At 39.9% G+C, this 13583-nt stretch overlaps 1 protein-coding gene across 2 annotated transcripts in view; it reads right to left on the reverse strand.

The window, feature by feature from the left end:
- The window catches only part of myo10l3 (myosin X, like 3), a 66199-nt gene that overhangs the window by 44497 nt on the left and 8119 nt on the right, over nt 1–13583 (reverse strand). For both annotated transcript variants that reach the window (XM_016680820.1, XM_007570285.2), the window contains exon 2: nt 4699–4797. In XM_016680820.1, the coding sequence (XP_016536306.1) occupies nt 4699–4797 (99 nt within the window). The remainder of the gene's footprint in view (nt 1–4698; nt 4798–13583) is intronic.

A 13583-nucleotide genomic window follows, 5' to 3' on the forward strand; every position in this document is an offset into this window, starting at 1 on the left:
ACAATAAATAAGTAAAACATTTTAAGCTGTAGCACTACAGGTAACTAGAGGTAATTAGAAAACGTATGCATGCATGTTGTTTTTTTTTTTTTACAACATGCACTTCCAGAACAAGTTAAAACGCAATAAACTGTGCAAAAATCTATAGCTGCGCCTCAATAAAAACAAAATTCTTATAGTAGGAGCTTCCAGTGCACTTAAACTTTTTTTGGAGACGGTGATGTTTTTGTCCTTTTGTTCGCTCTTCTCTGAAGCCCCACCCTGCTGCTGCTGCTGCTTTGTTCACCCAGCCCCACTTAATATTCACACATACTGTAGGTGGAGTCAGGCTCTTCTTCTCAGACATGCTTCCTATAAATTCAGCCCTTTAGGAGGGACACGTGGACAGACACAAACACTAACAAACACAGTCTCTCTTTCTTTGTCTTCCTCTTTGATTTTTAAAAGTGTTTCTGACTGCCCTCTGTCTTACAGTAAATCTATCTGCTGCAAAGGGGATCCCACCCAGACCCAGGAGGAAAATGAAAAGATGGAGGGAGTGTGTAAGAAAGACATAATGACGGTAAAAAAAAAATACAATTAAAGCTGCCACAGAAAACATTTTGTTAAAATTTTTACCAATACGTTCAGAAAGACAGACGCAAGAAATAAGTTTGTCGCTTTAGTCATGAGTGGACATAAAGACTCAGAGTGATTAAAAGCAGGGGGCCTTCGATGACCCATTTTAACCACAACCTGTGTTCTAGAGAACTACGACAAAAAAAATTAAAATAAAAAATGAAAGCATCCAAACATCTTTAATTGAGACCAAGTTTGATGTAAATAACATATAATTAAAATTATATACTGTTTTTGCACATGAAAAAGCAATTGTTATTATTATTATTTAGGTGTAATCAAATGATGTAACTTTTATGAAAAAGCCTTTAAAGGGGATAAAAAACACATCATCTACAATACCTCTTTAGTTTAGGTGACTCATTTGCTTTTTCTTTTCTTAACGCAAACTACTTTGAGAATAATACACACACTGTTAATCCAGCTGGGTAAGAGTCATAGTGCCATATGGCCTCACAAGACATGCATGGTAACATGCATGGTAACTGAAAGGGGTTAGGTCTGCAGTACACAATGTCAGGACTTTACTGAGAACATTGGTTCTATAGAACTCTGTTTGGTTCCCAAAGTGCTGATAAATGTCTGAAAAATGCCAGATCAGGAACAGAGGATCACATGAGGTCAGTGGAGGATCCTGAAGATGGAGATGAGATGTTGTTCAGTCTTGCATTCCTCTCATTCTCACTACATAATCTTTTTACTTGGAAGCAGCAGAGGAGTCCATATGTTTGGCCTGATAACCAAAATGCTCTGCTCAGATGTTGCAATCACACGAGACATTCCAGCACCAGGTCAGATTCAAAAGTCCCTCCCCAACCCCCACTTCCTGTCACAGAAACATCAACATTAACCCACCGTTAGAGTTTAGGGTCCTAACTCAGGGTGTTGAGATTCTTTTCTACTGTGCCCACTCACACTCCAGATATTTTCACCACTCACCACATCATAAAGCATCCCAGAATGCCGCATGGATGAATAAGTTTGCTCTGGTTCACTAATCATTTTATATTCAAACCTTCCTGGACACCCAAGGCTGAGAATGCAGCACATTACCACAACTACCGTGCAATAACGTATTTACAGTAGATGACTAACGAGCTTCCAAGCATGCATGCTTCAGTTTTTTTTACCATCAGAGTGACGAACACAGATAATTTGTTTGTGTGCAGACGAGTGAGAATTTGAGCCACTTGAGATCAATGGGTTCGCCTCGTAAGAATAAAATAAGGGCGTCTTGTTCAGATATTCTCCACAACTAATGTTCACTCAAAGCATCTCACAGCAAGAGATTTCAGAATTGAATTTAAAGTGCACAACAGAAAGAGAGAGAGAGAGAGAGAGAGAGAGACAGAGAGAGAGAGAGAGAGAGAGAGAGAGAGAGCACGAGTATGTTGGGAGAAAAAGATGTGCTTGGTAATATGTTTTTTGTTTACAATACATCATGTTAAGTATCTCTTATTATGGCCAGAAAAAAGGCACAGATGGTGTCTCTTATTTACATCAACTCATTTGCCTGAACAAAACCACAGGAAATACAAAGTTAGAGTGTTTTACAAGTGACTGCAATTAAACATGTGTTCCAAATGAACCACTTTTGCCTTCTGCGTAAAAAAAACTTTACCATATGTGAATGAGAGCAGCTGTTTTAGATAATCAGGCATTCTAAGCTACAGGTTATGTAGCAGTTTCCCAGCAGTTTCCATGTCTGGAAACTGCTGGGATTTTCAGATGTTGATTGCATCAAGTGTTTAGATGAGCCCACCTAGAACCCTTGAATCCTCTGTAGCTGTCGTATGGAGCTGTGATTTTGTCATGCTGTCAAAAATGATTGCAGTGAACAGGGTAAGTAGCTCACAGTGCTATCCACATTTTTAGTACTCTGTCAATGCATGTGTAGAAGAAAGTCTGCAGCCAAGTGTTCTGCAGTAGAGTACTTCACACCTCCACTGAGGTTATTCCAGAAACAGTTAATCGTCAAGTTCATGAAAACTTCTACTCCAGTCTTGGACAAAAGATGTTATGTGTTCTGGCAAATGGTGATACCAAAGCCCTGTTTTTTGGGTACCGATGCTCTCAGTAGCCATAAAGCAATGAGCTGGTGCAGTATGTGCCAGGTCTAAGTTGACTCGGAGCTACGATATAACCAAATATATAGTTGGGAGTATATAGTCAGAACTGATGTTTCCTGAGATCCACTCGTCTGTGATCTGTGTATTCAGAGTGAAATTCCTGTTCCTGTTTCCGGGCCAGATACCGAACCTTCCTCTTTATAGTACTGATCTATTGTTGTCCAGGATTAGCCCCAACGCTGGGATGTCACCCACAGGCTCGATGGCGGTCTAAAAGTCATCAACAACTTTGTTTGCGTCTCACTAAACAGACTGGAATGTGTTATTCAGGAAGTTCAGTGTCCAACTTTTGCCAGCGTCCAGAAGGCAAACATCTTGGACTGAATAAACAAAACTCCCACATGGTTATTAAAGCAAAATGTTGGGGTTGTTTTCTTTGAAGTAATATTTACACACTGAACAAACAGAGATGGGTCAAAAAGTGGAAGATAATCAGACATTGTGTCAGTATTGGATGACAAGGGAGAGGAAGTTGTTGAAGCTCAACACACCACAATCCCCTGGCATGGCATGAAGGTTAATGTTTAATAGCATGTTGAGGCAACAGTCTGGGTCAGTGTCAGGCTGCATATTAATGTGATAGAGGAAAAGTATTGTGTGGTGCATGTAGTCTGTGAATGTCTTTGCTAAATATCCCTCCCAAAAAATCAGGAATGCATTTCCCAAAGTTAGGAGTAAGACCCCACTTTGGGGCTCAAATCAGCAAAATATACTAATGTCAGCTGTTAATAGTGTTATGTGGTCATAATACTCCCATTTAACTCAGTTTCTAGTACTTCTTGTATACTTGTATAGCATATAAAAGCAGCCTTTGGAGCCACAGCTCTCTAAAAAAAGGCTCTGTGATCAAGTATTAGTCATCATAGGGCATGAAAATGAATATAGCTATTAAATATAATACATTATGACATAGACAAGTCTTTCTATTTTATTTATTTATTTCTTTTCTCAGCTGTATTCAACCGACTCTGAATGATTGCCTTGTGCTGTTCTGGTGAGTTTGCCAATTTATCCAGCCTATCTTCTAAGTATTTCTTTTTATCTGAAGCTCCACTGAAAATGGATAAAAGTCATGAGAATTTTCCATGAATTTGTCACGGCATGAACAAATTTCACTGATCTGAATTATTTTTTTTAGATAGTGGGTGGAGGGGGATGCATCTCTTGTGAACCAGTGCTATATAAGTAACATTAACTGGACTAAACTGAACCTATTACTGCAAGAACATCTATGCCCGTAGTTGTATTCCCACACATTGTTTCTTGATACTTCAAACTTTCCCACCATCTTTCATATTACTTTCTCTATCACAAATAGAAAGAAGGAATAATAGTTGGCGTAGGACAATTGTTAGCATGATGGCCATATGGTAGGTACTCCTGTAAGTCTAAATCCTGTGAACAGAAGTCATTTTAACCTGAGTCTGAAAACTCGTCGACTATTATGCATTTAATGACACTTTGCACACACACAAAAAAAAACTCCGCAAACTTGTTATTGACTTCTTCTGATTAGCAGCATCTGACATACAGACTTCTATCTGTGAGCCTTCGTCTCAAACAGGATTTCCTCCAGACACAAAGACTGCTGCACACTGCCAGGCAGATAAGCTCAGCTCAATGACTTGTCAGTGGGACTTCATTCCTGTCATTCTTACTTACTTACTTACTTACAAAAGGTGTTGATCGCACTGCAGAGCCATCAAATGAAACACATACAGTAAAACAATCAGCTCAGTAAGCACACATGCACAATGGGTAATTTCCTCCTCACATTATAACAAAACTGAGCGGAAATGCTTGATTCACACAATGCGTTGAAGCTGCAGCTTGGACGTTAAGGTGCATTTTTGCTTTGTGGTGCACTTGAAGTAACTTTTTGCAAGTCATATTGCAAGTGGACCAGGTCATTAAGCAGCAAGATATGAAGAGGGAAAAAAAATCATTTCACCTTCCCGTAGTCAGATGTGAGAACCAGGGACAAGTCATCAGAAGAGCTGACAGTGGAGGGAAGGAGCTGCTCCTTATGTCTCAGCCAGACGCGGGCTCCCTGAAACACAAAACAAATCAACATAATATACTTAACATATACACACAGCGTCTGGCCTTAAAGTTTTAGGGATTTTTGCATAAAGTTATGTTAAGAATAATACCTTCTGATTGTACTTTTTCTATTCCCACACTTACACGGGACAAATCTGACACATCGAAGGATGAAAGATTTACTTGGAAAAGGTCTTCAACTTTAGGTCACGTCAGACATTTTACTACAACTGCTAAGCTACGGCTTTGATTCATCCAAACTATCGTCAAAGAAGCTTTAAAGATAAAACCTTTCACTTACGGTTGGTTTATGAGGAAAATATAAGATTACAAGCCCCAAAACAGCCATATTAGTAATAACCAGTAATGTTAAAAGTGTTCATTTAAGAACACTTTGAACATTAAACTACACATTTTTGCTACTGTATTAAAGTAATCCTAGCTATGATTTACTTTATAGTGAATAAATGAATTAACTGACAAAAATGAACAAATCAAATTAGTTTAATCTGAATCCATCTTGATTTGTGAATCGTCTTAGAAACAGACAGAAATGAAATCCTGCTTTTAAACTTTTTTCTGCACTCTATCTCATTTGTCATGTTTTTACCTGCTCAACCTTTTCCTACCTATATTTCCCACATGAAACTTTCCTCTGTAATATAGACGTGAAACAAACTTAAGAGTTAATGTCTATGGACAATGTCAGTTTGGACTTAGCTTGTGCCATTTTACAGGGAAGAAATTGAATGTGTTGTGTCTAGATGTGGAAAGCTGGTTCAGACACACCGTAAAACTCTTTTTTTTTTTTTTTTAAATATGGCCCTATAAATGCCTTTATTAAAAAATAAGAGAACATCATTCTGGAAACAAGAGCCAAAATAATCCATATTCATTTTTTCCCCCAAATGGTCAAGGAATTGACAGAATGTCAGAGAAAAGTCAGCATTTAAAGTCTAAAAAACCAAAACTTCCATAAATCCTGAAAATATGTTGCTCAAGTCAGATTTAGAAGATCACCTAAAAGTAAGACTCCTTGGAGTTAGAGTGCAGAGTGCAGTATCATTTTATGAGTATGGTTTTAGCTGAACACCTATGTCAGAGTCAGACCCCCCTCACAAAAAGCTCGTCTCCTACCAACCATCACTCATCAGAAGTGCTGCCGATGAGGCGGTCGGGGGAGCGTGGAGCGTAAATGAATTGTGTGTCCGACAGAGCATAAAAACTGAAAAGATCAATATGCATGGATTCCACTAGGAAACCTTAGACGAGGTCACCACTTCCAGACATCAATCCTCATTAACAATTAACAACAGGCTGCCATGGCAGCGTACAGTCTCATCCATGGAGCGTATGAGAGGAACTATCAGGACGGTCCTCCGTGATATGATTTGATGCTTTAGGAACAATTGCTGCTTGTGGAGTTATTCTGTTACAAAATCCAATAAATGCATTTCCTTAACAGTTCAAAGAGAAGTTTGGTCTTGCATCTTTGTTTGACACTTCAAATTTAGTCCTGCTCTTTAGACAAAGCACTGATGTCTTCATGCCGCCCTCTTCCATCAAGCCTTCTTTTTGTTTTTTGTTTTTTTTGCTTACATCAGGCTAATGAAGCAGAGCTAAAAGTGGCCATCAGGCCTCAGGGGACGGCAGCCAATGGGATGAAGAGGGTCCTATAAATTAAGAGGCGGGTGAGGTGGGGGGAGGGGGGAAGGAAGGGTGTGGGCAGCTGATAATGTCCCGCCTCCTATTGTGTTGAAAAGGAGACAAACACATGTGTAATGGAGGTGCTCCTCAACACGTGGCCTCACAGTGACACACAAGTTCAGTTTCTTCATTACATGATTAGTGAGCTCCACATTGGGGGTGGGGGGGGGCCGACAGTATCGGCCTGGTACCATCTCACTGTGCAAGGCTGGAACCTTTAAAAGCTGCTTCACGTGAGACAAGCGAGGGGATTAATCGAGCTCCCTGCGAGGATTTGAAGTAAATCTTTTGCTGTTATATAACTGTGGAGAGGAGGAGTTTAAAGCAAGACTTAAATTGTTTAACTTTCCATCCTGCTCAGGTTCTTTGTGTCAGTTATTCTGGTTACAAAAGATGAAAATATGTTGTAACACTGAATATCATAAGACAAGCAGGCAACAACCGTGGGCAAGTGGTAACTTGGAAAGCTTTGGGATGGCTCATGGATTTGTGCTTTCCCGCTCAGCAAATCCAGTGTTGCATCAGTAGAAAATTTCAATCATGCAGACATTTGGGGGGGAAAAAAAAAAAAAAAAAAGTGTGGGTTTTAGGCGGCTCAGTTGCTGAGACAGACCCAGATGTTCTCCGTTCATCTGGAGTTTGTTTTGCCTGCTGCATCTCATGCATCTCATAAATACTTTCAAAATTCATTCATGACAGGAACAGTTGTCAAGTCTGCAAGCGGTACGTCTTCTTGAGAAAATAATTAGGACACAGGTGCAAGTTATTTTACATTCAGTGCCTTCCAAAGAATCGATATCCATTGTTTTTACGCTACAATCTTTATTTTTGTGTCACACAGAAATGAATAAAGGTGAAAAGATCTGAAAAGTCAGGTGCGCAAAGTGACGTAGAACCACATTTTATTACACGTACAGTTTCAAGTCTTTTAGGTTATTTTGCCACCAGATTTGCACAGCAAGAGACTGAAAATTTAGCAAACTTTTTTTTTGCAAAACTTGTTCAGAGCGTCTGAACAATTTAAACCTTGCCACAGATTTTCAGTTGATTGAACCTGGATTGGACCATTCTAACACACCAGTGTACTTTGGCTGTATTGTTGTACTATCAACATGAAAAGCTTCAGTATGAGTGTGTGTTCAGGATGATGTGCAGTGTTAGATTTTCACTAAACGTTATTGAAAACTTGAATCTTTTTTGCCGCATTTCAACAGAGATTTTCACTTCAAAATGTTCAAGTCACATAACATTGATCAAAACTAAAAAAAAATTATCTTACATCTCGGTTGAGTCTTAAGTCTGTTGCAGCTTCTAACAAGATATTTAATCAGAATAATTTAAGATAGATTTAAATATTTTCAACTTAAGTAGCACTTTTTGGGGTTTTTGTCCATCTATCTGTCTTTGTATCTCTGAATGTGTGTATGTGTGTGTAAGGAGTCTGAGAAAGGAGGGTATAAAGTCAAGACAAATTGCCTCAGCAACAGCAACAGATGGTCCAAACAAAACTTCCCCCCGCACTCGTCTCTCCATCCTCAGGGGCTCCGTCACTAAGTTGGGACAAAGGCTGCTTCGTCTAACCCCGCGTTCGGAAGTTACCCAGGCGGAAATATCTCAAACAAAGGCCAGCTGGGACACAAAGGGGGCACGGGTATCAGCTCGTGTTTTAAAGTCCCCGAGACTTGAATTACCTGCTGCTGATGCTGCATGGCCAACCACTCTATAAAACAGTGACCCGGCAGCCTCTTGCGTGATGATCCCTGGAAAGTACAGCGCACATTTGATAATGAACCAATTGCCTCTGGGTTTAATTACAGGGCGTCATTTGACTCCACTTCTGTGTTTCTTCTAACCAGATGTTTTTAATGGCTGTATTGAAGAAAACTAAGATGAACTGCTGCCACTTCACTTTCAGCTGAACCTCGTCACAGATTTCTGATGCTGTGTGTGTCACCGACCACGTGCAGCAGCAGCAGCAGCAGCAGCAGCAGCAGCAGCAGCGCTGAGGCTGACCCAGTGACAACAGTAACTCGGTCCGCCGCCAACAGGCCTCACAGAAACGTCCCATCGTGCTTTCTGACACAGAAACCACTCTGCCTGAAAGACGTGATGCCGCAGCTCATGGCTTGAGTTTCCACGGCTTGTATGATGACATTCAGCTCAGAGATTTTCTAATGAATGCCACTTAAATATTTAAGGACCTACACAGCACAAGGTGCTACTGCTCTTTCGCTCTCTATTCTTGTCTCTCCTTGTCTCTCTCTTCTCTCTCTTCTCTCTCTCTCTCTCTGCCTGCCATGGCATAAGTTCAGACAGTATCAGGTGATCAGATGAGCCGCAACAAAGGAAAGCTAATTAACTCAACCTGAGTTGGACATGCTTGAACAATTAGTTATGACAGGCTAATTTCTTGGATCACAGTGTGGATTCAGGGAAGTGATGAATGAGTCCCCTGTTTAGTGAACACCATTCAGCAGCTGTGGCTGCTGCAGGGTGAAGCCTGAGTGCACACAGCTGGTTTCCTGAAAAGTATTTTAATTGTAGTGCTTAGATGCGGAGGATCTGCTTCAAATGTATCTGTCAGGGATATTTGTGTGCTATTTTTTTTCTGATACTGAAGAGAGAAAAAATGTTACAGTCATGCAGCACTCCTTTCTACTGAATGGGTCTAATTCACAGCAGTTCTGGACACGCCTTTTTGAGGTCTAGATCCATAGCCTTCCGATCCTAAATTACAATTTATTACACATTTAAAAGCAGCCTTAGCTACTTGGTCATTTAAAAGCCCAAGACAAGAGCTAAAAATAGCTTTAAACTCTGTGTGCAGTGTGTATGTATTGGAACTACTTGGACACTGTGTCATAGTATTTTTAACATCCTATCATTTCTAAATCGAATTACAATTTTTTGTATCATACACTTAAAATATATAACACATGCGGTGTAATGGGGGATGCAAACCGATTTCTCAAACCAACCAAAACCTTTTTGACTGTTCGTCTCAACATCTCTTAAATAATTCTAACAAACATACATGAAAATTTGGCAATTCAATCTAACTATTTCTAAGATGATTTATTTGAAATTCATTGATTTTACTTCTCCCGTCACCTTCTGACAGAGTCAGTGTCGACATTTTATGGTGGAGTAGAATATTTCTAGGACTGGTTACCAAAAGCAACCCAAAAATAAGAAGGTAAAAAACAATATGTAGATAGGGATACAGCCTCATTTTTAACTTTCAAAAGCCAGTCAAAGAGATTCAGTCTAATGTGTGACTATCTTCCTTTTAACAGCAGCTAGCTGTGTTCCGGAGAGGATACTCACACTGTAAGTCCCAGACAAAACATTCTGATTACTTCATTACAAAGAGAAACATTTAAAGTCCATGTCCCTTTACAGACCCTCCATTAGCATGGCTGATCAGGATGTAAGCAGACGAGCCTTACAGTGACCATTCACACCTGGCATTAAAACCTGTCCAGAGAGATTAGACCACAGTTGCCCACTTCACATCTTTAACGATGCTGCCACGTCACAGAGTGGGCTGCCGGCAGAGCAACAAATCATCGGGTCAACTAATGTTTCTGTTGCATCACATACACACAATCAGTTCAGAGAACCGTTCAAATTTATCTGAGTCACTTTATTTTTTTAGTCATTTAAGCTACAAACTCTAGAAGTTGAACTGTTTCACTCAAGAGAGCAAGAAAAATTAAATAAAATAAAAAATCATACTTTAAACAGATTAACATCAACGCACAGATACCAACAAACTACCAGCACATTTAAACAGCTCACTTGCATTCACCTTTACCTTACACACTCACTGCTTCATAAAAGTTCATTTAAAGTCCAAACATACAGAGATTATGTGTTTTTGTGGGTCACTTTCTACCATGGTGACCTGGTTTAAGCAACTCCTAAAAGGATAAAGATAAACTGCACAACTAGTAACCTGAACTCAGTGGTGCTGCTATTAGAGATGGCCTACTTTAGCTGGTCTCACAATTCATTCACATATCGTCTACACTCACTTGTTCACGCATGAAACTCAGACGAAGCTATTTTCTCAGAAGAGTAGAAGTTGATGGCTGCAGGCAGGAAGGAACTCCAGTAGCAGTCTGTTTTACAGTGGTTCTGAAAAAGCCTCTGACTGAAGATACTGTAGTTGTATTACAATCTCGTGATTGTTTTCTTGATCTTATGAAGAATAGTTATTTGCACAGTAATTTCCAGATGTGGAAATGAATTAAAATTCTTAATTAATTTTAGTTAATTAAGAATGAATCAATATTAATTTCTTAATTAATCACTTTAATTAAGAAATTTAAATGATTGAAAATATTCATTCAATTTTAACTGCATCATATACTGATTTTAAAAACATCAGCATATTTTGAGTGGGTTTACTTAGTTAAAAATTATTTTAAAAACTACTAGTAATATGTTGGACTTATATATATATGTATATATATATATATATATACTATGGCTGCATTTCATATTGCTCCTATTTACGTGCTATAGTCAGATGAATAAACATCTGCTATATTTTGAATCAAACATTATAGACAAACTAAATAAAATAAATTGGAAAACACATTATGCACCCATCCTTCAGGGCAAGTTTGAAACACGAATTGGGCGAAAACGCATACAAATCATTGAGAGCTTTCAGGAAGAACTGGAGAAAGAAATTCAGCTCACTGTCTCAATGGGAGTAAGTTTGAGACAGAAATCTGATCCTTTTACAAAAGCATAAACCAAACTTCATTACCCTGATGGCTGCACATTAGCGTGTGAAGTCATCAGTGTGTGTGTGTGTGTGTGTATGCGTGTGCTGTGGTGGTGTGGAGCCACACACCATCTCTGTTAAAGAGAAGGGAGGTTCTCGCAAAATGAGGCCGAGAACCACAAGGAAGAAGATTTACAGGACAGTTCTTTAAATGGTTTGCAAATTTGCAATTTGTTTTGCTCCCAATTCTCCATTTTTTTTTAAAAAAAAAGCACACTCACGATTATTTTCTGAGTTGGAGAGGCATACAGAAAATTTTTTTTTTTTTTTTTTTTTGCTTTATGTGCATGTATGCTTTAAATTGGAAACAAGAGCAGTAAGGGCATCTCCTGAATGATGCGGGAGTGGAACAAGCAGAAATGTGCCAAGTAGCTGGTGAGATTAATTATACAGGCTGAATTAGGCTAAGAGGGGAATCTGGGCAAAGGTCCCACTGGATTTAGGATCTCCAGTAGGTCGAGAGCTATATGTTCTACAAAAAGCAAAACCTCAGTGGGTTTCACCGACATCACAAAAATACGAGCTCTTCCGCTAACTTTAAATAATTAGGCATCATTCTCAAACGTGCTGATTATCCTTTAGAATTTCTCACTTCGTTGTTTCCGTCCCGTCTGCCTCCTTGAACGCGGCACAGCCAGCGCTTCTGAACCAGAACGTCAAAGTGGAGGGGGTGGGGGATGTCGGTGACAGAGGCGGAACATCAGATGATTAAAGGCAACCTCTAACATCTGTGCAGGGAGGACGTATGAATTAATAATAGAGTGAGCAGCTGATCAGAAAATTTGCTAATGGAATAGGAGGAGTCCCCATGGGGAACAGGGCTTCCCCCAGTTTGCCTCTGGGAGAAAAATCCTCAATTGTCTCTCATACTGCGGCGCAGCTCAAGGCCCCACGCTGAGGAGGCTGTAAACATGTTCAGAGGAGGACTGCCTGGAGGCAGCTGCCGTTCTTATTTAACGCTGACACAAACTGATGGGCGCAAACTGTTTTTGTATCGACAGAAGGGCAGAAACCGATTAACAAAAGCGTCACATGCTGGAAGACAATCAAACACATTCAGCAGGATTTTTTTTTTTTTCATCTGTATTTAGATTACATTAGACGTCTGTCTCTGCATGCGTGTGTGTGTGTGTGTGTGTGTGTGCATGTGTGAGACAGTCAGTGAGCAGACCCACCCCGTCTGCAGAGGGCGAAAGGCGTTAAAATGCTCCACCCCCATCATCATCCGATGGAGCTAATCTACTGTGTTGTTAATAAGTCTATTGAAGATCATTTGCATGACAAACCACGTCTTTAGGAGCATGACAGAAATAAGTGGAGCACTTGACTCCCTGCCAGGCTCCCGACTCGAGGTTCTGTTTTCATTTGTGAACATATATTCATCGTACACGGATCAGAACATTAAACTGTATTTATGTGTAACAGAGAGGTCGCCAGGGATGGGTAACACGGCCAGAAATGATGCGATTATTATTCATCTGCGTGGATATTCAGCTAAGCTTCGTGAGTTCACCGTATCTACAGAGCCACCTGGCTGACACCCCTTCCTGTCCGTCTTCTGCATGTCTGACCTCTCCTGGAACCACCTGACTTTTATAGAGGGGTCACACAGCAGGGATCCTGGGGGTATCCCAGGAATGCCGCTCAGTCAGAACTGCCAGGGACTTCGGGTGTGTTAGCTTGACTGTAGGAGACATTTGGGGCACGATCAGTGGGACAGTGGGAGGTATCAGCAACTCCATATTGGGATGTTATTCTATCTATGGCATGTCTATGACTAAAGTGGTGCTGTTGTTTATTTTTAAGGATAATGTGCTTTCCAAATTGACTGATTAAACTTATCTATTATCAGTTAGCTTATTGAATACATATAAATTGCCTTGCAACAATTTTTGCATTTGGTCATATTACAACTACCACCTTCAACGTATTTCTAAGGGATTTCATCTCAAAGACCAACACAGAGTTCACCATATTTGTGAAGTTGGTGGACATTTTTCAAATTCCATTACAATAAAATCATTTTGAAGAATCTCATTCACTGTGATTACAGCGGCAACTTTAACCAGGTATGTCAGTGAGTTTTCAAAGGCCTGGACATTAACCAGAATAAAAATCCAGACTTTCATTCCTGGGGGAAAAAAAAAAAGCCCAAGTTTTCTCACTTTGGAAGGAGAGCAATCATTTGTCTCACATTCTCAATTGGTTCTACTTCTGGACTTTAACTGGACCGTTGTGACACAATGAGCATTCCTTAATCCAAACAGTTCTATTCTATCTGGACGGTG

Source organism: Poecilia formosa, unplaced genomic scaffold, assembly GCF_000485575.1.
Source record: "Poecilia formosa unplaced genomic scaffold, Poecilia_formosa-5.1.2 Scaffold257, whole genome shotgun sequence".
In the NCBI taxonomy this organism is placed as follows: domain Eukaryota; kingdom Metazoa; phylum Chordata; class Actinopteri; order Cyprinodontiformes; family Poeciliidae; genus Poecilia; species Poecilia formosa.